We start from the raw sequence: 25,751 nt of genomic DNA, 5'->3' as shown, positions 1-25,751 counted from the left end.
AAGGCTACAAGTGTCAATATACCAATGCCCAAAGTATGGGCAATAAGAAAGAAGAGCTTGAGCTTCTATTGCAAACAGAAAGCTACGATATAGTAGGAATTACTGAGACTTGGTGGGATGATTCCCATGACTGGAATGTGCTAGTGGATGGGTATGAGTTGTTTAAGAAAAACCGGAAGGGTAGAAGAGGAGGTGGAGTAGCGTTGTATGTGAGGAGAGGGCTTGATTGTCAAGAAGTTACGGAGAATGGGGTGGACAGCCCGGTGGAAAGCATATGGGTAGAAATAAGGGGAGGAAGGACAAAGAGTATTATTGTTGGAGTCTGCTACAGACCACCTGACCAGCGAGAAGAAATGGATGCTGCCCTCTTTGAACAGATTGGTAGAGTATCCAGACATCAGAACCTTGTACTTATGGGTGACTTCAACTTCCCTGATGTGTGCTGGGAGACAGGCTCAGCAAAGCGTCATGAATCACGCAATTTCCTAACCTGCCTGGCCGATAACTTCCTTTTTCAAAAGGTGGGGGAAGCTACAAGGGGCTCAGCCATACTAGACTTGATATTAACCAACAGCGAAGAATTGGTAGATGAGATGAAGGTGGTGTGGACCTTAGGGGGAAGTGACCGTGTCCTCCTTGCATTCCAGTTGCTGTGGGGGCCAAGGAAGTTCATAGCCAGACTCAGGTTAGATTTTTGTAGGGCCAACTTTGATGAACTCAGAGGCTTGATGAGAGTCATTCCGTGGGGGAGTGTGCTGGAAGGGAAAAGAGCAAGTGAAGGGTGGGCCTTTCTCAAACACGAGCTTTTGCAAGCTCAAGCCTTCACTATCCCAGCAAGACGGAAACATGGTAAGGACTCCAAGAAACAGATGTGGATGTACAGAGAGCTCCAGAACAAGCTAAGGGAGAAAAAGGAATTGTTCAGGAAATGGAGAGAAGGACAGACCTCTACAGAGGAGTATATGAGGGTTACTAGGTACTGCAGATCAGCCATCAGAGAGGCCAAAGCTCAGTACCAGCTGGGTCTGGCCAGGAGGGCTCGCTACAATAAGAAAAACTTCTATAGATATGTGAGAAGCAAACACAAGGTAAAAGAGGCAATTGGACCGCTGTTGGGAGTAGATGGAGAAACTCTGATGCAGGACAGAGAAAAAGCAGACAGGCTTAATGACTTTTTGGCCTCTGTTTTCTCCCTGAAGAACTCAGGCACATCTAGAGATAGTAGAAAATGTGGCAGGACACCTGAGTGGCTAATTGACATTGAGAGAGAGGTAGTGGAGAGGCATCTGGCTGCACTGGATGAATACAAATCCCCTGGGACGGATGGGTTGCACCCAAGAGTGCTGACAGAACTTTCCAGAGAACTTGCAGAACCCCTGTCCATCACCTTCAAGGCCTCCTGGAGGACTGGGGATGTGCCACAAGATTGAAAAGCAAATGTTATCCCAATCTTTAAGAAAGGGAAGAAGGATGACCTGGGAAGCTACAGGCTGGTCAGTCTGACTTCTGTTGCTGGGAAGATATTAGAACAGATTTTAAAAGGATCAATCGGTAAGCATCTGAAGGACCACTCAGTGATCCGGGGAAGTCAGCATGGTTTTGTTTCTAACAGATCTTGCCAGACCTGGTTTCCTTCTTTGATCGAGTGACCAGCTTATTGGATCGGGGAAACTCTGTTGACGTGATTTATCTGGATTTCAGTAAAGCTTTTGATAAGGTCCCCCATGACATTCTGATGGGCAAACTGGAAGACTGTGGAGTGGACTATAGGACAGTTTGGTGGATAGGGAACTGGTTAGAGGACCGCACTCAAAGAGTGGTGGTCAACAGCATTTCATCAGATTGGAGGGAGGTGTCGAGTGGGGTGCCGCAGGGGCTCTGTTTTGGGCCCGGTACTTTTCAATATTTTTATCAATGATCTGGATGAAGGAGTGGAAGGGCTGCTCATTAAATTTGCTGATGATACCAAATTGGGAGGAGTAGCAAACACCCAAGAAGATAGAATTAAAATTCAACAAGACCTGAATACTCTGGAGACGTGGGCAGCTGTGAATAGGATGCAATTCAACAAAGACAAGTGCACAGTATTCCATCTGGGCCACAAAAATGGGAAGCACAAATACTGGATGGGGGATACACTTCTGGGCAGTAGTATATGTGAAAGGGATCTTGGGGTAAGAGTGGACTGTAAACTGAATATGAGCAGTCAGTGTGATGCAGTGGCAAAAAAGGCTAATTCAATCCTGGGTTGTATCAAAGGAGCCATAGCATTGAAATCGCAGGAGGTCATAGCCCCTCTCTATACTGCCTTGGTCAGGCCACACCTGGAGTATTGTGTGCAGTTCTGGAGGCCTCACTTCAAAAAGGATGTGGCCAAAATCGAGAGGGTGCAGAGGAGACCGACAAGAATGATCAGGGGTCTGGAGACTGAGCCCTATGTGGAAAGGCTGAGGGACTTGGGAATGTTTAGTTTAGAGAAGAGGAGGTTGAGGGGGGACATGATTGCTCTCTTTAAATATTTGAAAGGATGTCATTTGGAGGAGGGCAGGGAGCTGTTCCAGTTGGCAGCAGAGGGTAGGATGCGAAGCAATGGGCTTAAATTACATGCACAAAGGTACCGACTGGATATTAGGAAAAACCTTTTCACGGTCAGAGTAGTTCAAAAGTGGAATCAGGTGCCTAGGGAGGTGGTGAGCTCTCCTTCACTGGCAGTTTTCAAGAAGAGGCTGGATGAATACTTGTCAGAGATGCTTTAGGCTGATCCTGCACTGGGCAGGGGGTTGGACTAGATGGTCTGTCTGACCCCTTCCAACTCTATGATTCTATGATTCCATGTGGGGCAATCGAGCTGGGGACCCGGCTCCCAGCCCTCGATGGGATACAATTGAAACCTTCACTGACGGTAAGGAGCCTGGGTGTGACCTTGGATGCCTCACTTTCAATGGAGGCTCAGGTCACGATTGTTGCCAGGTCTGCCTTTTTTCATTTTCGACAGGCCAGGCAACTGGCCCCCTATCTTTCACCCTGGGATCTGGCCACAGTAATCCATGCAATGGTCACCTCCAGGCTAAACTACTGCAACTCACTCTATATTGGGCTGCCCTTGAGCCTGACCCGGAAGTTACAGCTGGTCCAGAATGCAGCGGCACGCATCCTTACTGGAATGCCAATCTGAGCGCACATTCATCCTATGCTGTGCCTGCTGCACTGTCTCCCAGTGGAGTTCTGGATCTGGTTCAAGGTGTTAACCTTGGTGTTTAAAGCCCTTCATGGACTGGGACCTGCATACTTACAGGACCACCTCTTCCATTATGTTCCCTGCAGGGTGTTGTGCAGACAAGCAACTCCTGGTGGTCCCCGGCCCGATGGACATCCGTCTGGCCTCAGCCAGGGCCAGGGCTTTTTCTGCCCTGGCCCTGACCTGGTAGAATGCTCTCCCACTGGAGATCCGGGCCCTGCGGGCCTGTTACAGTTTTGCAAGACCTGTAAAACAGAGATGTTCTTCCGGGCCTTCGGCTGAGTGCCCGTGGGTATCCTCCTTTTTCCATCTAAGACCACCACTCCTTCTGGGGCTGCCTTCAGCCATCTGCTATGCCCGTATATGGACTCCTAGTATTTTTTTAAATAGCCTGCTCCTGGATTATTTTGTTTTTTAAAAAAATTATTGATTTTATGTTTTTATGATTTTAATGTATTTTTAATGTTGTTAGCTGTCCTGAGCCCATCTGTGGGAAGGGCGGGGTATAAATAGAAATAAATAAATAAATAAATAAATAAATAAATAGAAGCAGGTTAGTGAAAACAGGCAGTTCATGGGAACCTCCACCTCCTCCCTTCCGTCATGATTATAGCAGATGCTAGCATCCTGACATCTGGCTGCCCCAAGAGTCACTCCCCTCCTGATTTCTCTGGATACCTTCTGTGAAAATCTTTCATTAGTTTAATAATAATAATAATAACAACAAAAACATCCAATTTATATACTGCCCTTCAGGACAACTTAACACCCACTCAGAGTGGTTTACAAAGTATGTCATTATTACCCCCACAAGAAAACACCCTGTGAGGTGGGTGGGGCTGAGAGAGCTCCAGAGAGCTGTGACTAGCCCAAGGTCACCCAGCTGGCTTCAGGGGGAGGAGTGGGGAATCAAACCCAGCTCTCCCAATTAGAGTCCCGCGCTCTTAACCACTACACCAAACTGGCTCTCATTCAAGTTTAGTGGTTTGAATGTCAGTGGATTTAACCCATTCAGCTTGACTTTTGGGGAAGTATTTCCACTTGATGAGATAGTATAGTTTTCTGTGTTTCAGTTTAGAGTCCAACACAAGTTTGATTTCATGGTGGGGCTGTCCATCCGCCATAATGGGAGGAAGTGTTGCCAGTTCCAGGTGTCACTTACTGGGTCCTGGGTCCTTTTTCAGAAGGCTGAAATGGAATACTGCGTGTACCTGTTTCAGACATTTAGGTAGCTCCAGCTCCATGGTAACATAATTAATTAGACAAATCACTTTGAATGGCCCCACAAACTTCCAGCTCAATTTTTTGCTTGGTTGATTGCTTCTTAGATGGTTGGTAGAAATGTACACACTACCCCCCACCTTTAATTCCCAGCGGGGAGATCTTTTCTTGTCTGCTTGATATTGATAGTCAAGTTTAGCTTGTTCCAAGGTTTGCTTTATCACATTATGTCTGTCCACCATTGCTGTAAGTCAACCCCTCCTGCATGGGTCTAATAAGGGCATGGGTTTTCCTTCAAACCCTTCCACAACTTTAAAGGGGGTGGCTCCAATAGAACTGTGTGCACTGTTGTTGTAACAGTATTCTGCAAACGGAAGAATGTCCACCCAATTGCCCTGTTGGTAATTAATATAACATCTAAAAAATTATTCCAAAATCTGATTTAATCTTTCACTTTGTTCATCAGACTCTGGGTGATGGGAGGAGCTTAGTCCCTACTTGATCCCAGTTACTTTCAGTAACTCTCGCCAGAAGGTGGTAATGAACTGGGGGCCCCTGTCAGAAATTACCTTATTGTGAAAGGAATGCAAATGCACTACATGTTGTATAAACAAGTGGGCCAGCCCTTTTGCAGTGGGGATTTTAGAGCAGGCAACAAAATGGGCTTGCTTAGAAAACAGATCCACAATTACCAGAATTACTATCTGTGATGAATTCCATGGAAATGATAGCCCAAGGTCTAGAGGGAGCCTCCAAAGGCTGAAGAAGTCCAGGCAGCTTCCTCCCTCTTTTCTTTTCCATCACACATGTAGATACATACTGAGACACATCCCTTCTTATTCCTGGCCACTAGAATTGTCTTTGTGTGAAGTGGACGGTTTTAACAAGCCCAAAGTGGCCAACAGTTGTGTCATCATGACTAGACATGGGCATGAACGGGGGTGGGTGGGGAAATGAACAGGCTGTACATTGTTCATTGCTGATGACGAACACGAACAAACGAACAGAAATAAACATGTTCAGTGTTTGTAGTTCGTCAGCACCAGAGTGGCCCCCTTAGCACTTAGAGAACCCATATTCACAGGGAATGTGCAGCAGGCTCTCCGCCAGCCATCTTCCAAGTTTGGTCAAGATTGCTGTATGGATCTCGGAGTTATACGTTCCCAAATTCAACACACAAACACATACCCTGGTGGGTCAGAGACACCAACACATGTCCACCAGATGGGGACATTATGGCATTGTAGCCAGTGCTGTTGTCCACATCTCGTGTGGTGCAGAGGCTGTTGCCGCACAAACACACTGGTTGGACATGGAGCATTGGATGTTTAGATACATGGGATAGATAGGTTTCTCAATAGACAGGTGCATAGCTGTATGGGATAGGTGTATAGGATAGAGAGATGCATGGATACATGGAATACCTGTATTGGGTTGACAGGAGAGACAGATAGCGTGTTCAGGGATATTGGGGAGACAGGTGGATCGCATTAATATCTGCGTTATCCCGTCATTGGAAAGTTGGAAGGAAAGAACTGAGGGTGGGAGGTGGGGCCCACCCCTACCATGTAGAAGCAGAGGCTCACGTGCTGGCCGTCGAGGTGGTAGAGGATGCCCTCCCCCCCATTGTGGGGGAGGTATAATTTCCTCTAGGAAAGTGGATTGTGAGCAGACAGGTAGGTGCCTATGTGTGGAGCTGTAGGCTCCCCTCCACATCGCCCACCTTCGCGTAAAGGATGGGTGTCAGTGGACCCATTCTCCCCTGCTCAGAAGGGACAGCAACTGCTTCTGAGTTGCCCCTCATGGACAAAACCAGCAGCAGTAGACAGCACCCACCTTCCTGCCTTCACTGAAAGGGCGGGATGTGCAGGACAGGAGATGTTGGGAAGGGTCAGAGTGCTTCTGATCAGACAGGGAGAGGTTGAAAGGGGGACCAGAAGCCCCATGAACTGAGCAATCCACACCAGTCTCAGACACCTTTCCTACGCAGGCAGGACAGGCACTTCAAATAAGTGGTGTAGGCTCCCACCGGCATCACCCACCTTCCTGCCTACGCAGAAAGGATGGGATGGACAGGACAGGAGAGGTGGTTGGGGGGGGGGTTGGAGTGGTTCCAGAGAGGGGGGATCGAAAGAGGGAACGTGGAAGTTGACATGGAGAAAAGGACAAAGGCTTCCTGGCCGCATTGCGTAGCATGACGGATGACCCCAACATCCACCCTGAAGGATTGTGCAGACTTCTGCTGGAGAGACTTGTCCACCCCTCCTGTGTCTAACTGGAGGCTGCTGACAACATCACTCACCTTCCTGCCTTCGCGGAAAGGAAGTGAGTCACGGGAACCATTTCCCCCATGCACAGGGACAACAGCAGGTGCCCGTGGATGGGGGTGCCCCTTACCTTGCCGCAAAAACGTATCTGCAAAAGCTTTTGATCCACCCCTCATCCCAAGAAGCAGTGGCAGCAGCACTGCACCCACCTTCCTGCCTTCACGGAAAGGGTGGGAGGGACCCATTCCCCCCCCACTCCCAAAGGGGTCAGCAGAAGCCCATAGATAGGGGCCCTTGTGCTATGTTGCTCTACCAGCAGCAGCAGCAGAGTTGGGCAGTGGCAGCAGCTGGCATCACCCGCCTTCCTGCCTTCACGGAAAGGATGGGGTGGGCAGGAGAAGAGAGGTTGGGAGGGGTTGGAGCGGTTCCAGAGAGGGAGAAGTCGAAAGAGGGAATGTCTAGGACCTTGACAGGGAGAGGAGGACAACGGGTTGCTTATCACAGCCACATCCAACAACAGAAACAGAAGATACCGCAGACAAGTCAGACACTATCTATATACAAACCCGGGTTAAATACAATATCAAAATTTTATAAGCAATTTTTATCCATTTTTCTAAATGTGCAAAGTGCAAAGTTCGATCCCGTCCTTTTCCAACTGAGTGATGCATGTGAATATGATCGGTGACCAGTGAGTATATTATATATTTAGGAATTACGACTTTTCCTTGCTACAAAGTATACACAATGTTTTTTAAAATACTAACTTTATTTTAGTCCATAAAAATTATGCCTGTGAGGAAGTAAGAGTACGAAACGGGAATTGGAAATCTGCTAGCAAAAACCCGTCGACTGTATGTTGAAAGGAACATTCAACTCTAGTTCTTCTAGACAACGTGATGGTCCATGCCACAGAATCTGTCAATGAAAGTGAAAAATTGAAAATCGTATGGTTTTCATCAGTTGGACTTTTATTATACGGACTTTTGATTTTACTTGTTGAATGTTGTAATTTTGTCTCATTGTATTTAATTGCACAGTAATTGCTTTTGCGCTTTGCACGTTTAGAAAAATTGATAAAAATTGCTTATAAAACCTTGATATTGTATTTGTCACAGCTGCATGGCAGAGCGGGCCCAGGAAGGCTCAAAGACGGTGGCCGTGGTGTGGTAGTCCCCTGTGCTTGAGGGCGGTGGTAGCTGACATCACCCACCTTCCTGCCTTCGCAGAAAGGATGGGGTGGGCAGGAGAGGAGAGGTTGTTGCAAGGTGTCATTCTGGTTCCATTCACAGATGGCGAGGATGAAAGAGGGACTGTCTGAGGAATTATCAGCTAGAGGACAGGATGGGCAGGACAGGTTGTGGGGAAGGATCATATAGTTGTCATCAAGAGAGGGAGAGGTTGAAAGAGGGAGCGTCCAGGAACTTGTCTGGGAGAGGAGGACCACGGGTTACCAGTTGTAGAAACAGCCCCGAGAACCGAGGAGGACTGGAGCCCACTGCATAGGAGCTTGGCCAAGGACCACAGTAGACATGGGGAGGCTTAGAGCCCAGATAGGTCCGGGTCCAAGGAGGGATGCCCAGGCAGCTTGACATAGACCTTCACAAAGGTCAACATGTCCACCAGGTCCAGGTGCAGATGTGCGCGGCAGGGATGGAGGTCTCCCAGGTGGGAGAACACCTGCTCACTCTGCACACTGGTGGGAGGGCAGGACAGGATGTTGGTTGCCACGATGGACAAGTCCAGCCATACGGCAGATTTACTTGCCCAATACTCCAAGGGGTTGGAGTGGGGGGGCTTGGTGGGATCCACCAGGTACTCTTGCACCATAGCCCCTGCCGAGTCCTCTACCGCTAGTGATGTGCCCACGGTGCTACAGCCAACCACACAGCCCACCGACGAGGCCCAGAGATCGAATGGGGACGTTTGGGTGGGTCTCTCCTGGTGTGGATCTCTTCCCAACCCCCCAACCCTCCTCCTCCTCCTGCTCCTCCTTCTCCACCACCCACCCCTCACCCCTGCCCAGTTCCCTCAGGCCTGCCCTCTTTTTCTGGTAACAGAGCACCGCTGTGCGGAGCTCCTTTTTCCAGCGCAGCATCTGACCCACCCACATAGCGATGCTGCCCTTGATCCAGGGGGTCACAGAGGGAGGCCATTTGGTATGGCACCTCGTGGCACAGAGGATGCAAACACTCAGCCACACATGCCTGGATCCTCCTCACAAAGTCCCGGACCCTTGGGAACAGCTCTTTCTCTTGCTCGAGCTCCTTGGCCAGGAACTGGTTAAACCTGTAGATCGGGGGATGACCTGAACCAGGCTGGCCTCATAGGAGCACAGGAGCTCAGTGGCCTCCTTAAAGGGTTTCAGCATCTGGGACACTTGGGCAAGGACTCTCCATTCCATGGAGCTGAGGATCAGCTCTTCTCCCCTCCTCAGAATGTCCGTGGATGACAGGATGTCTTGCAATGGCCCCCTCTGCTCCAACAGATGACTTATCATGTCGTAGGTGGAGTTCCAGCTTCCCATGTCCGTCACCATGAAGCCAGTCCGGCCATCCATTCCCTCAGAGCCGCCTTTACAGTGATGGCAATGTTCTTCCCAGTAGGGACCTCATCCATCCCTGGGCCTGGAGAATAACTACCCTGTAGCCCAGAGTCAAGCATGGCACCTTTTTCCGGGGACCAGCTCTTGGCCTAGGGTGGCAGAGGTCCTCTGGTTGCCACCAGTGGGCGGTGATGGCAAGGTATCTGTGATGGCAGCTGCTCCAGAAGTGTACATGAAGTGCACAGTATGTCCTTTGGCAGCCGAGAGCTCCCTGAGCACCATGTCTTGCATAGACTGGTAGAGGGCAGGCAGGACTCGACACCCAACAGGGCGCCATGATGGCATGGAGAACCATGGGGGAAAGTGCTGAAGCAGCCTTTGGAAGCCCACGCCCTCCACAACAGATAGGGGGAATCCTTGCAGGGCAATCGTCTCTGCCACCATACAAACACCCACCTCCTGAGCCCTTGACCTCACCCTTTTCAACAGCACTATCCTCAACCCTGATAGAACAACCTCCCCAAGGGTGGCCTGCCTGACTCTTCTGCTCCCACCGACAGCACCCTCAAGGCAAGGCTTCTTGCTTGGGGTGGATTCCGGTGACTCTCCCACTGATCCTGGCTCAGAGGAGCTGATAGCCCTCTGTCTCCCCCCGCCGGATGCCTCGCTGCCCGAGGACGGAGACCACAGGCTTGGGTGGTGCATCTTCAGGTGCCTGGTCAGGACCATTGATCACAGGTGCTTCAGGTCATTACCCCTGCACACCAGACCATCACAGACATGGCACTGCACCACATGGGGGTCATTCGGAAGGGACTCCATACAGCCGATTTGAACCGTGGCCTGCTAACTGTTCCTGGGGAGGGAGGATGAAGGGTTACTGGCTGTGATGCGGAGCTGGCAACGGAAGATGGAGTGAGGGGTGGACTGCAGGCAGGGACAGCACCAGGAGTTTGCGATGGGGACGGGATGCATGTTTCATTGTACCCAAACCATTCCTCCATGGATCCCTCAGCCGCCGCCGCCTCCTCAAACATTTTAAAGAGTTCCTCTTCCCCCGGTGGAAAGATTTCTTTGGCCTCCTCCACAGCCCCCATAGGTGATTTTTGGGGAGCAGGAGTCTGCTGCTGCAGAGCCCTGCCCAGTACTGCTTCCTGTGCGGCAACTGGGACAATCTTTGCACTTCCCCCCACGACCACTGTTTGCCCCCGCCCAAAGCCTCATTGTGCCAGCACACAAGAAGAAGGAAAGAAAAGGAGACAACACTGTGAGCCCTCAGCCAAGGTGCCCACTGAGCTTGGCCCCAGGGCCTGGCAGCAACCATGGAACCAGAGGGAGGGGGTAGAGCCCTAGCCCAGCACTCCCCAAGGCCTGACCAGATCAGGCACTAATAATAATGTGAGCCCTCAGCCAAGGTGCCCACTGAGCTTGGTCCCAGGGCCTGGCAGCAGCCCTGGAACCAGAGGCTGGGGCTACAGCCCTAGCCCAGCACACCCAGAAGCCTGACCAGATCAGGCACTGATACTAAAAATAATAAGAATTGGGTGAGCCCTCAGCCGAGGTGCCCACAGAGCTTGGCCCTGGAGCCTGGCAGCAGCCCTGGAACCAATGGAGAGATAGATCCCTATCTAACCACACACAAAAAATCCCAGCTCCAATGCACTCTCCCTGTCTCTCTCCCAAAAGGCTAGCAACAGCTCTCTCTCCACTGCTTGCTGAAACTGAAAACCAGAACTGGGAGCACAGTGCCCTTTTATAACCAGAGGTCTCATTGAGAAAAGCAGGAGGTCTGCGATTGGCAGTCAGAACTGCCTAACAGGGTTTGCAGGGATGAGATTGGAGTTCCCATGGCCACAGAACACCCCCCTCCTCCCTCCCTCCCTCCCCCCTGGTGTCTGCTCCCATGTTACCAATTGTAACCAATTTGCAGCTCCACACTTGGAAGGAAGACCTGCCCATCAAGCTAAGTTGGGCTTTGATTGGGGTGTCCAGGGTGACAGAGGAAGTGCAGACAGAGTTCAGGCAGAACCTCCCTCCATTGCCAAGGCAATTGATTGAAAGTGCCTGACTGGCTTCACAAACAGTGGACGAACACAATGAACGAGGCTTGTGACGACCACTTGTTCCTCTGGAATGGCCTCTCACAAATGGCCCGTTCACGAACAGACAAACGGCCTGTTCGTGTTTTTTTCCCATTCATAATGCTGTTCGTGCCCATGTCTAATCATGACACCGTTTCAATATTTCCCCCCTCAGGGTTTCTGGAATATATAAACACCCTTGTCGATACCAGCATCCATTTCCCCCTTTCACCAAAAGTTCCTGTAATGGTAGCTCTCCCTCTTTTTCAGTTTCCGCCTTCGCTCTGTCTAACCAAGAGTCAGGTTGGGGTGGAGGGGACCGACGAGCTTGGGATCATGTTACAACTCCTTCCATCTGGCTGGGAGATGCTTAAGGGTGAACCAAAACAGAGAACTCCACCCACCTAAGCTGCTTTGCTCCTAATTTTCTGGGTGTACAAAGAGTTTCCAAGTTTTTATAATTTGACTATACCTCGAAGGATATTTTTGCCCCCTCCAGCAAATGCCTCCAAGTTGAAAGTGCCAATTTGACAGCAGCTTCTTTCCCCCACACTGAACAATTCCTCTTAGTCTCTGAGAATTTCTTTGAGACATAAGCATAAGGATATAGTTTCCCATCAGAACCCTCTTGCAAAATCACTCCCCCTATGGCCACGTCTCTGGAATCCACTTGCACAATGAATTTTTTATTCTCATCAGGATGATGCAGTACTGCCTCAGAGGGAAATAGTTCCTTCAGCCTCTCAAAGGCTTGTTGGCACTCCATATCCCAATGTAGTTTAGCTCCTGACTTTGTGTCCCCTGCCCTTCTCCCCTTGGTTTTTAATAGATCAGTTAGCGGGAGGGCAGTTTTGGCAAAATTCTTAATGAGAGGTCTATAGAAATTTGCAAAACCCAGGAAGGATTGCAATTGACGTCTTGTTTTTGGAGCCTCCCACTCTCTGACAGCCTGCACTTTAATGGGGTCCATTCCTAGCCCATTGCCCGACACTCTGTACCCCAAAAAGTTCACTTCCTTCTTGTGAAATTCACACTTAGATAGCTTGGCATACAACTGGTTCTGGGGAAGGGTGGTCAGTACTTCTCTGACTAGTTTGACATGTAATTCATAATCATCATTATAAATTAATACATCATCAAGAAAGACTACTACCACTTTGTAAAGATGCTTGTATAACACTTCATTAATCAAATTCATGAAGACCCCAGGTGCCCCTTGAAGCCCAAAGGGCATGACCAAATATTCAAATTGACCTAAGGGGGTATTGAAGGCTGTTTTCCATTTATCGTCTTCTCTGATCCTCACTTGGTAATAAGCATCCCTGAAGTCCAGTTTGGTGAAGATTTTCCCTTTGGAAACCACTCCCAACAGATCTCGAATGAGTAGTAGGGGGTATGCACTTGGCATGGACGCTGCATTTAGTCCTCTATAATCTGTACAAAGCCTTAACCCCCCATCTTTCTTTTTGCAAAACAATACTGGAACAGCATGAGGGAGCTGGCCGGGCGAATGAAGCCTCTTTGCAAGTTTTTGTCAATAAATTTTCTGACCTCTACCTGCTTCGCGGGGATCATAAATACAACTTCCCCTTTGGAAGACTTTGCTCTGGGATCAATTCAGTTGCACAGTCCATAGGGCGGTGTGGAGCGTCCTCCTCTTCAAAGACTTGACTTAAATCATGATACTCACATGAGATTTCTGTAAGCCCCTCCTTGGTTAGACACACCACCTCCGGCATGGAAGGTGGAGTGGGGCCCCAATGAGTATTCCATACTCATGAGTTTGGCATTCTTCCACCAGAAAGCATAACTGCTCTGCCTTCCATTGCACATATAGCTCATGATCTCAGAGCCATCTCACGCCCAACACCACTGGAAACTTGGCACTGGGGCTGATAATCAAGGTTTTCTCCTGCCAATGGCCTCCCATGCCCACTAGGGTTAACTCAGTTTCATAGATACACTGAGTTCCTTTCATGGGGGAACCATCCATTTGCTCAAACTGGAATGGCTTTGATAATTTCACCTCTGGAACAGCTTGCGGGAGGAGTTGATGCTGCGGGAGAAGTGGGAAGCGATGTGGCAGCAGCTCTCCAACAGATTGCGCATCCACAAGGTTCCCTCGTCCCAGCTGTCCCTCAGCTTGCTCCCCAGCCCAAGCACGTCCCTCATGACCAGGTGCAGCTTGTGCGCCATGCACACCAGACCCGGGAGGAATGCCTCTTTCAGGGCTGCCAACATGTTGCTTCCCAGAAACCAGAACTTTCTTGTATCTTTCAAAAAAACTCTTGCTTTTGGAACCAAATTCAACCTGAATCTCTGAAAGTAAAATTCACTCATTCCAATTTGTCCCATCTTAATGGGATTTTCTTCTGTTTCAGTTTTTCAGTTAAAAATACATAGTCTCTTCCTTTCTTCAAGATTCTGAATGTTATCTCCTTTAAAATAATAACTCCAACTTCCTGTATTCTCAATTTCTTCCTATAATGTTGTTGCAGAGCTTGATCTCTCATCAACTTTTTGACAAAATGCACTATGATATCTTTTGGTAGCTTGTTCTGTTTGCATACCTGATAGAGACTCTGTATACTTTGTCTAATTCCATGTCAACTCTTGGGATGTCCCACTGGAGAAATTCTGCCAAAGCTTCTACTATCATATGTCAGATATCTTCATCTTCTATCTCCCTAACTCCTCATAGTCTCAGAGCATATTTTTTTCTCCCTTAGTTCCAATGAGGCTAAGTTATCTTGATGTTTCTTCAACTCTCTATCAAACATTCCTATTCTGTTGTCCGGGATCTCCACTTGATTGTTCAACTTCTTTACCTCCTCAGAGGGTTTTTTTAACAGCACCTTCAATATTTTTTACTTGCTCAGTTAAATCTATTTTAAATTTCATAAAATTTTCTTCTATTCTCCCTTCAAATGAGTCTAGTTTATCACCTAGTTGATTAGAGATTTTGCATTAAATCTGTAGATGTAGGAGTGTCTATAGAGGTAGCTAGTTTTCTTGTATCTTGGGACATTTTCCACAAGATGGCTCTGTTTCTCTGTGAATAATCTGTGACTCTCTTTTACAGATAGTATTGTTTACTGTTAACTTTGTTTACATTCCAGTCCCAAGTTTCAAGGTCATTACTTCTACCTTAGTTTCTTCTATGCAGTTTTATTTTAACCAGACCGGCCAAAACACTTTCTTCCAATACAAATTCACAAATTACGTAGAAAAAAATATGCTTTTTGGTTCCCCTTAGTCCATTCAATCTTCCTTTCTCATATGCAGTTTAAAAGCTTTCTGCTAATGATGTATCATTAATCGTCTTATTTGAATTAAAAAGACAGGGGGGACAAAGAGAAAGTCTAGGAAAGCAGAGTATTATCTCACCATACAGTAAATAATTGTCATAGATTTGGTTAATTCTTTGAAGTCCTTAGATTTAAGATGAGGATAAGCTTGCCTTTGAACTCCACTCATAGCTGTGAGTAGATGTTTTCTCCCCATCTTCAGAAGCCCTAATTTCCGGCCACCACCCAAGACAAATCTGGGCCTTCAGCTGACCTGTCAAATGGAGCACATGTGGGTAAAATCATGATCTCTCCTTATCCAGAGTGATTTGTCAGCTGGAGTGTCATCTCCAGCTGTTAATCAAAGCAACATTGTCTCTTCCAGCACAGAAAGCTTCAGACTTCACCTCAGGGAAAGGCAACTTCAATATATACTTTATATCAGGGGTAGAGAATGAATGTAGTAACAATACTTTGACCCTTTTGCAGAGTAATCGAGTCACCTTGAAGATGGATGTATCTCATACAGAGCATTCACACGTGATTGGCAAAGGAGGCAATAATATCAAAAAGGTGATGGAGGAAACAGGCTGCCACATCCATTTTCCAGATTCTAATAGAAATAACCAAGCAGAGAAGAGCAATCAAGTGAGTATTCTGATTGTTCACCATATCCATAGAAACAGTTCAGGGTTTATTTTTAAATATATTCAGAAGTGGTCCTCAAATAGACGTGCTCTCCATTTTAAGGGAAGTGTGTTGTTCAACCCTCCTGGGATGGTGTTTCAGAGGGTTGTAAGTGTTTTAACACTTTCCCATAAACTTTCCCTGCACTACATTTCTACTTATGTAATAGCATTTTTTGTATTATTTAACTTGCAATGTTTAAATCATATGGCTTGTTTTAAATTTCTGCAGTCCTACACCTATTACATTCTTTATTCAACATTTCCTCATTCTGTTGATTGCAATAGCTTAATTTTACTTGAGTCCTAATGAGAAAAGTGGACTATAAATAATACAGTCTCCTACAGAGGCCACCCTGCACATGGGTGAAATCCACAGCAGCATCTACACGAGCTTTCTCTGTGGTGGCCCCTACCCTGTGGAATGCACCTGCAAATCCCCCCTGCCACCATGAGAAACAGGTTCTCCCTCCCTGAAGGAGGGGAATGTGTAAGGAGAATGTGGGGTGGACCTTGCGAGCCATGCTCTAGTCCCAGGAATACACCCCCTAGAATGGAATGATGGCCTGTGGAACCAAAGAATCTGCTCTGGGGTCCTCCATCCCACTTCCCAGCACAAGATCCCTGGAGTCCATCCCTGGCTCCACAAAGGGCAAACAGGAGAGGATTATGACCTCGTAGGGGAAGAGCCCCTGAGACCCCAGAATGTCGCTCCATCTCATCCCCCCAACCCTCCTTTCCTAAATGCAAAGGTCCTTTGCCTGGCTTATTAGATGCCAGGAGAGCTATTGGAGAATGAAAGTCCTCTGTTGCACCACCACCACCCCTGCCAGACACACGTAGGCTGCACCCCAAGTCCCATCCTGCATGCTGTGAACTGAAGGGGGGGAAGGGGAAGGGAAGCTGGCCAGGGCTGGAGTCTCCATGGTGCAACTGGACACCCACTCTTTTGGCCTGCAGAGCCATGCAAAGGCATGAAACCACCTAGAGCCTTATAGGAGCAATCCACCTGTCCCAGCCCTGAGTCAGAGACCATTCGTGTTGAAGTGTGGAATGACAGCCCTTTGGGGAACTGGAGGGGGGCTACTGTCCTCTAAAGGTAAGCAAACAGACTGGAGGGCAGTTGGTGTTCAAAACAAATTTTATTGAACTGAGAAAAGGGAAGAGGATGTCTGGACACTTGTCTTCCCTATGTCAACCGGCCAGGCCAGGAGCGAAGCCAGCTTGAACAACTGTCAGAGCTGTGGGATCCATTCCTTGTTCTGCCCTCACCGGAGCAAGGTTGAGATGCGGGCTGCCTGGAGAACCACTCCCAGGGATGGACTTGAATGGCAGTGGAGGAGGATCACGGGGGGCCGGAACAGCCATGTTCCTTGGCCTCCTTGACAGGCCGAGACCTGCCTGAAAGGAAAACAGACATATGTGTGGCAAGGGACCCAGTCCTGTGCAAGCCCCAGCCAAGTCTGCCACATTCTGGGATGATGTCCATGGGTGGGAGTGGTGGTGGCAGCTCCATTGGCACAGGTGCAGCCCGCAGGCAGGTGGTACATGCCCCTCTGGCAAGAAATGACTCCTCATCTGCCTCAGAATAGTCCGATCCTATGAGGGAGGCAATCAAGGTGCTGAGCATCCACCACCAACAAGGAGTTATGAAAACCCAGTCACCCCAACCTGCGGCCACACTTCCTCCTCTGCCAGCGGGGCACCTAGCTGAGGAGGTCCAAACTGATCCCCCAAATGGCAAGCTGCAGACCCCCGCCCCCAAATGGCTGTGTCAAGGGCAGTTCCCTGGGTAACTGCCTTTGTGACCAGCAGGGGCAGCTGCTGCACATATAGCAACAAGCCTCACCTGCAGATGCAGGTGTTCAGGAGGGTTCAGTGAGAGGAGGGGGTAGCTGGTGCTGACGAGCAAGCCAAGGTGCCACCCTAGCTCCTTTTTACCTGTCAGAGCACCCTCACCCTTCACGAACCAGACTCAGGTGTCAGATAACCTGCAAGGAAACTTGGGTGGAGTTTGTTAGTTGGACTAGGCACTTCTTCCCTTGAGTGAGTACAAAGTACTCACTGATTCCTCAGAGTCCCTCAAGAACACATGTGCCCCAGCACCATGAGCACCCTCTCCTGCCTCGCACTCAAAGTCACAGAATCACAGAGTTGGAAGGGGCCATACAGACCTTCTAGTCCAACCCCGTGCCCAATGCAAGATGAGCCTGAAGCATCCCTGACAAAGATTCATCCAGCCTCTTCTTGAAAACTGCCAGTGAAGGGGAGCTCACCACCTCCCTAGGCGGCTGATTCCACCTTTGAACTACTATGACCATGAAAAAGTTTTTCCTAATATCCAGCCGGTACCTTTCTGCATGTAATTTAAGCCCGTTGCTTTGAGTCCTATCCTCTGCTGCCAACTGGAACAGCTCCTTGCCCTCCTCTAAATGACAGCCTTTCAAATATTTAAAGAGAGCAATCATGTCCCCCCTCAATTTCCTTTTCTCCAAACTAAACATTCCCAAGGCCCTCAGTCTTTCCTCGTAGGGCTCTGTCTCAAGACCCCTGATCATTCTTGTTGCTCTCTTCTGCACACTCTCAATTTTATCCACATCCTTTTTGAAGTGAGGCCTCTAGAACTGTACACAGTATTCTAGGTGCGGCCTGACCAAGGCAGTATAGAGAGGGACTATGTCCTCCTGTGATTTCGATGAGTCTTGTTGCTTTGCTGAGCTTGTCTCCCAGCACACATCGGGGGAGTTGAAGTCACCCTAAATTATAAGGTTCTGGTGTCTGGATACTCTGCTAATCTGTTCAAGGAGGGCAGCATTCATTTCATCTCCCTGGTCAGGCAGTCTGTAGCAGACTCCAACAACAGTACCCTTTTGTCCTTCCTCCCCTTATTTCCACCCATATACTTCCCACTGGGCTGTCAACCATATTCTCCATAACTTGCTGACAATCAAGCCCTCTCCTCACTTACAATGCCACTCTGCCCCCTCTTCTACCCTTCTGGTTTTTCTTGAACAACTCATACCCATCCACTACCACATTCCAGTCATGGGAATCATCCCACCAAGTCTCAGTAATTCCTACTATATCGTAGCCCTCTGTTTGCAAGAGAAGCTCAACCTCGTCCTTCTTATTACCCATACTTCTGGCATTGTTATATAGGCACTTGTAGGCTTGTACCTTTGTTTGATCTGTCCTACCCAGGTGGTCCCCCGCTGTCATCACTTCTTCATTCAATCAATTCAATCAAGGCTAATTCAGTCAAGGCTCACTCAGCAGAGGGTGGGGCCAGCAGTTAGCCCCAGGCAAGACAGACACTCTCCAGTTAGTAACAATCCCCCTCTGCCATCAGCTCCAACTCAGGCAAAAAAGACAAACAGAAACACTTACTTCAACTGGCACCACTTTACAGCAGGCTCTACACACTCACACAGCCCCTGACACTGTCCTCCCACACAGTAACCTCAGCAGATTCCCCCAGCAGTTAAGGAAGGCAACAGAAAAAGGCCACTCTAGCAGCTCCCTTTCCTGCTCCTTCTCAACTCTAAGTCTCCATGGCTCAACTCTAAGTCCCCTCAACTCTAAGTCTCCATGGCTGGGGCAGCTGGACAGAGCCTCCGGCCGCTTGCCAACTTACCTGGATTCATGAGCACCTCACGCGGAAGTTATATATGGCACTCAGTGAGCTGATTGGGCATGTGGAGGGGGTTTGGCAACCACGAGGGTGCACTTGGTTGTTCCCTGTGGTAGTTGGCATCCTATGCTCCACTAGGTCTCATGGTCAGGGCCTGGTGTGGGAGGGAGCTGAGTTTTCCCATCCAATGGATGCCTATGGGTGACACCACCTTTTTTCGCAGCATAACTTTCTGCTGCTGCAGGGGGCATTCCCAGGCCCTGCGGGACCTGTTACAGTTTCACAGAGCCTGTAAAACGGAGATGTTCCGCTGGAACTTTGGCTGAGTGCCAGCGGGTGTCCTCCTCCTTCCGTCTAAGACCACCACTTCTTCTAGGGCTGCCCTTGGCCATCTGCTATGCCCGTATACGGACTCCCAATATTGGTTTAAATAGCCTACTCCTGGACTATTTTAATGATTTTTAAAAAATTATTATTGATTTTATGTTTTTGTGATTTTAATGTATCTTTTAATGTTGTTAGCCACCCTGAGCCCATCTGTGGGGAGGGCGGGGTATAAATCAAATAAAATAAATAAATAATAAATAAATAAATAAGAGTGCCACACTTACAACACTATACAAACACAACAAGGGCAACCCTGAAGGAAGAAACCGTGAAGCAACCAACAATAGCCCAGGGGAAATAAATCAATATAACCACAATGAATACCAAAATGAAAATCACGGTATAATTCTAAATTACAAAAATGGACAGGAGAAAAATTGACTCATTTGAACTGTGGTGTTGGAGACGACTCCCGAGGATCCCTTGGACAGCAAAAGTAACAAACCAAGCTGTCTTGGAATGCATAAAACCTGACATGTCTCTGGAGGGGGAGATTACAAAGCAGAAGCTCAGCTATTTCAGGCATGTAATGCGGGCCAACTCACTAGAAACATCAATGATGCTAGGAATGGTGAGTGGAATGAGGAAGAGAGGAAGACCAAAAACCCGCTGGCTGGATACCATCATGAAAGACACTGGACTGAACATGAAGGAATTGAAAGAAGCAGTCAGAGATAGAAAGGCCTGGAGGGATACGATCTACAGAGTAGCCAAGGATCGGACACGATTAAATGGCTAGGATTGGATTGGATTGGAAATATAACTCCAAATGAGAATTCAAAAAACCATCTCAGTTGAATAAATACAGAGACCAGTCTTAGTCTCTATTTGGCTCCACGCTTCCTACTACTACGTTGTCGACGGCTTTTGGACTACACGGACGCTTGAACCTTGAAAGGACTTTAGAACAAACGGACGGTTTGATTGACTTTATTTCCAGCACCATGCTTTCAGTCTTGGGAGGCTCGGTCTTTTGAAATTGACTAAGACTGGTCTCTGTATTTATTCAACTGAGATGGTTTTTTGAATTCTCGTTTGGAGTTATATTTCACGGTTCAGTAATTTAGAATTACACTGTGCTTTTTCATTTTGGTATTCATTGTTGTTATTAACCAATTTTATTGTAGCATAAGCTTTCGAGAATCAAGTTCTCTTCGTCAGATGCATGATCCAGTTCGGATCATGCATCTGACGAAGAGAACTTGATTCTCGAAAGCTTATGCTACAATAAAATTGGTTAGTCTTAAAGGTGCTACTGGACTCTTTTTGATTTTGCTACTACAGACTAACACGGCTAACTCCTCTGGATTGTTGTTATTGATTTATTTCCCCTGGGCTATAGTTGGTTGCACACTTACAACACTGTCTGGCCACCTGTCCTAACTGCCTCTGCCTGGCCACCTGGGGTGTTCCTTGCCCGACCACCAGCAGAGGGGGATTTACATCTGTGCAAGTCCGAGTTACAGCAGCATACCCCTTAGTCTGCTCCCTAAGCAGTAAGTGTGCGAATCTCACACTGTATAATCTGCCTTGAGTCTCAGTGAGAAAGGCAGACTATAAATGACATTACATACATACAACATACATACATACATAATCAGTAGGGTCCATTTTTAAGGGACACCCAAAGCTTCCTTTTTGCATCCTGTACAATGCCAAATTTTCTACAAACTATTCAAGACCTTGTACCCAAACTGGCAACCTTGAGCCAGAGTAAGAGCTCCTAATGTTTACACAGCCAAACAAAACTTTTGCCCAGCTGATCAAAAAGTCTTTCAGAAACTTGTCTAAGCTCTTTCAAAGCTGACTATGATCTAGTGTATTTTTGCCCATAAAGTTGTTTAAATAATTATTTTCATTTAATTACAAGTTTATAGTACATCACTTCTTATTTTCATGGCCTACATTGTATTGTGTAGTATTTAATGCTTATATAAGTAATGTTATAATTAGAAACTCTTTTAAAAATATATTGGAGCTTTAGCAGTTAGAATTGTATTTTAATTGTGTTTTAAATGTTAAGGCTACCAACAGAATTGCCGATCTGAATCAAAACAATACAATCATGGTTAGAGTTACATTTTCCAATTTCCACAGGTGTCTATTGCAGGACAGCCAGCTGGAGTTGAGTCTGCCAGAGTTAGAATACGGGTAACTATGAGATTCAAACTTCATAGAATCTTCTGTAAGACACTTTAAATGAATCAAAATTTTATTCTCTGTATTCTAATTATAATTACTTGTAGATTTGCAGCTGAAGGAGATGTTTTTCATTTCCTCGATTTTCTCAGTAATCTTGCTTGCTTGGATCAGAAAACATCTTACATACTAATAGCGAAGTGGCCCTAATATGTGAATACTTAAATCTGGAGACTGGGGCCATGAACAGACAAATCAGATATTCCTACACACCTGAAAATTGCCTTGGGTTGCAGAAAAAATTGAAATCTAAAAAAAAAAGCGTTTTTTAAAAAAACAATTAAAGGCGCTCCTGTCGCTTTAACCAGACTCCCTCAGTGGCTTTTGCTAGGCAACCCAGTAACAGTCAGGTCAGTACTCCAGTCTTGGTTTCTGTAAGTAAAAGGCAGGGAGAGGGAGCAGGGCCCTTTCCAGGGCCCTTTTGGCCTTTGATGGAGGACTCATTGGGACCAGGCCCAGAAACAACCACCACACAACTTGATACCACAGGATGTACATGATTCACCCAGGCCCGGATGCTTGCTACTGCTCAACAGCAGCCCCCTCCCCCCATGCCAATGTAGTTAAGTGGTTAGAGTTTCAGGGTAGGATATGGGAGACCCAGGTTCAAATCACCACTCTGCTTTGGAAGCTTACAAGGTGACTTTGATCCAGTCACACACTCTCAGACTAACCTACTTCTCAGGGTTATTGTGAGGATAATATGAATAATAATAATAACATTCGATTTATATACCGCCCTTCAGGACAACTTAATGCCCACTCAGAGCGGTTTACAAAGTATGTCATTATTATCCCCACAACAAAACACCCTGTGAGGTGGGTGGGGCTGAGAGAGCTCTGAGAGAGCTGTGACTAGCCCAAGGTCACCCAGCTGGCTTCAAGTGGAGGAGTGGGGAATCAAGCCTGGTTCTCCAGATTAAAGTCCCATGCTCTTAACTACTACACCAAACTGGCAAGAAGCATGATGCTTTGGGCCCCCACCATGGATAAAGGCAGTGTATAAATGAAGTAAATTAGTAAATATTGATTAAGATGGAGGATAGATAAAAGGTAAGATGTTTGATGGGTTTGAAGGACGGAAGGACATAGGGGAAGGTGAGCATATGGGGGCTGCCAGGGGGAAGGAAAGAGGAAATAGTATGAGGAAAGGATACAGGGGAAAGTGAAGTACCCAATGTAAGTCCTTGCCGGTTCCCTCCGTGCAACTGGGCCACAGGGGAGAGGCTGCCTGGGGTGGAAGGGGGAAAGGTGAAAATCGAGGGGGGTGGACAAAGACGGTTGGGAAGGAGAAATGGATGCAGGAAAAGGAGAGAGACTATGGGGAGCAGGGAAGGGAAAGATGACATGGTGCAAGATGAGAACGTGCGCTGCTCCCTGCAAGTCCTTGTGGGTCTCCTACTTGTCATATATTTAATAACCAGGTGGTTTCGATGTGTGAATCCTTAAATCCAAAAATCAGGACCATTTAGCTGTGATGCAGAAGGTGCTGCAAACCTAGGGGAATCCCCAGGTTTGCAGAAAAATCTAAAAACCTGCAAAAAATACATTGGAAATGTAACCCTTCCCTCAATATGTTACCGCTCTGCACTTTCATAGCCCTGGCCATTTTCACCGCATTCAAATAGAGCAACAAGGAGAAGCCATGCAGGGCTGGCAGGCAGCAGCAGGAGACCCAGGGTGTGAGCTTCTGGGTGTGGGATGGGGACATTTAAAGGGGTTGGTGGTGCTGAGGTGGGGACCATCATTGCTGTCTCCACTGAGGCAGAAAACAGAGCCACACCGGAGGGGGCTGTGTGGATGGAAACTGCTGCTGCTGCCAAACTTGTGGTTGGGTGGGGGGAATGCTGCTTCCTCCCTTCAGGCAAACATGGGGGCAGGTAGATGGTAGGGGAGCCTCCCTCACCATGCCAAAACTGAGGTTGGGTGACCTGCGGTGCAGGAAACACCACCACAATTGAGACAGCGTGATGGATTGGCTGTGCTCGAGGGGGAATTCCTCCACAATGCTCGTGGGGGGCCCCACTTGCAAGGACCAGAAAACATAACATACTAGAAACTGGAGACTTAAAACTGCCATTGAAGTTGATCACATTCACTGTAGCTGTCTGCATGGGATCAGAGAATCCAAGGTGCAAAGTAGATGAGCAAAGTATATACAAAACAAGGCCTTACCTTTGTGCTACTCTTACTGTACATAGGCAGGTGGGCAAAGTGTAAACAAAACAACACCCCATCTTTGTGGTACTTCTACTCTGTGGGGGGGGGGGCTTCAAAGCTACTGTAGATTGCAGCTCTGTCACTGCCTTCGTTATTTTTTCACTGCAATGTAATGTCATACTCTGGGATATCAATTGCCTTAGTCAGTGTTCCTAAAGCATATTATCCAACAATATTACAACTTATATTGTCAAAGGCTTTCACAGCTGGAGAACGATGGTTGTTGTGGATTTTCCGGGCTGTATTGCCATGGTCTTGGCATTGTAGTTCCTGACATTTTGCCAGCAGCTGTGACTGGCATCTTCAGAGGTGTAGCACCGAAAGACAGGGATCTCTCAGTGTCAAACTGTGGAGGAGATGTTGGCAGGTAATTTATATCCACTCAAAAAGGTGGGTTGGGTTGTGTCATCCTGTAAGGGTTTCCCTTAAATCACCTGCAAACATCTCCTCCACAGTTTGACACTGAGAGATCCCTGTCTTTCGGTGCGACACCTCTGAAGATGCCAGTCACAGCTGCTGGCGAAATGTCAGGAACTACAATGCCAAGACCACGGCAATACAGCCCGGAAAATCCACAACAACCATCAATATTACAACTGTTTATGGAAGCATTTTGTTTGAGGGACACGAGTACAATTCAGAGCTATATACGGAATGTGCTTTTACAAAATACCTCCTCCCTCCCCAAAGTTTATCTCTCAGTTTGGGGAAAGATTATGATGGGAGATGCTTGTATTTTTCTTTAATGCGAGGGCACACATGTTCCGCAATATTAAGATAAATTGTATTGTCGCTTAAGATAAATTGCTGGGCTTAGGTCTTCACCTCGTGCAAGTGAGCTAGAGGGAGCATGTGCCGGATCCTTCCCAGCACAACCTGGGCTTTATATAGACTTATTTGTGGAATTCCACCCAAGCCTACGTGTCCATAATTCAACAAGCTTCACATTGTTTTCATGTTCACATTCAGTGATATTTTGTGTACATTTGTAATACTTTATTAAGGGCTTATTTATGAACCACTGATTGAAGCTTCTCTTTTTTATAATAATTAAACATAATTTGATTGTATTCTCATTAGAACTATATGCATAACAGTCAGTGTTATAAATAGTAAATAAATTGTTATAATAAAATTTATATGTTATAATAAAGTGTTATAATAAAAGTGTTATAATAAAGTGTTATAATAAAAATGAGTTTTTATTCAGATGGTTACATTTACATTTAGAAAAGTACCAATACTGCTCCATTCTGGCAACGATAGCACAATGGGATTCTGGGAAGCAAGTTTATATGCCTCTTCAGGGCCACCTAGTACTCCATGCAATTTTGTGATAGGTTAAATATGTTCATATTAGTGCTGAGTATTTTCTGTGTTTGATTTGATCATATTCTAGGAGCTGCTCCCACTTGTCCTGATGTTTGAATTACCTATAGCTGGAATCCTTCAACCAATCCCTGATTCCAGTTCTCCCACAATTCAGCATATATCTCAGACATATAATATTTCAGTGTCTTTTAAGCAACGTTCTCGGACATATGGTGCTACAGTCATTATCAGAGGATCTCAGAATAATAGTAATGCTGTGAAGGTAACATCTAAAATTACTGTAATTGTTGTGAAGGCATCTTTTAGGTGTCTGTTTGACCAGTGTCAAACTGTTTGTCTTTGTCTGGCTGGGGGTCAATCCCAACCAGTATTGAAACTTTCCTAGATCATGGCATCATGTCCAATTGATGCATTTTACAGATTCTTTTAGGTGGCCATTGAACAAGAGGGAGGTATGAATTATATAGCTGAGCCCTTTTCAAGAACAGCCCAGTATGAGGTTTTCTTCAGTTTTCAGCTCTGTAGTATTTTTGTACAGATCAGTTTTCATTCAATATTGTCCATATATTGGATAGGATCCAACCACCTTTTCAGCCACAAATGGCAATAATAACAATAACATTTGATTTATATACCGCCCTTCAGGATGACTTAACA

The 25,751-nt window shown here is 47.0% G+C and overlaps 1 protein-coding gene across 1 annotated transcript in view; it reads left to right on the top strand.

The window, feature by feature from the left end:
* Nucleotides 1-25,751, top strand: part of BICC1 (BicC family RNA binding protein 1) — a 398,003-nt gene that overhangs the window by 300,916 nt on the left and 71,336 nt on the right. The window contains 3 exon segments of the mRNA XM_055001373.1: nt 15,129-15,287; nt 21,441-21,494; nt 25,162-25,356. Coding sequence (XP_054857348.1) covers nt 15,129-15,287; nt 21,441-21,494; nt 25,162-25,356 — 408 coding nt within the window.

This window comes from Eublepharis macularius, chromosome 17 (genome assembly GCF_028583425.1).
Source record: "Eublepharis macularius isolate TG4126 chromosome 17, MPM_Emac_v1.0, whole genome shotgun sequence".
NCBI lineage: Eukaryota > Metazoa > Chordata > Lepidosauria > Squamata > Eublepharidae > Eublepharis > Eublepharis macularius.
Note: the sequence above shows the minus strand (reverse complement) of the source record. Positions and strands in the feature narration are given on the sequence as shown.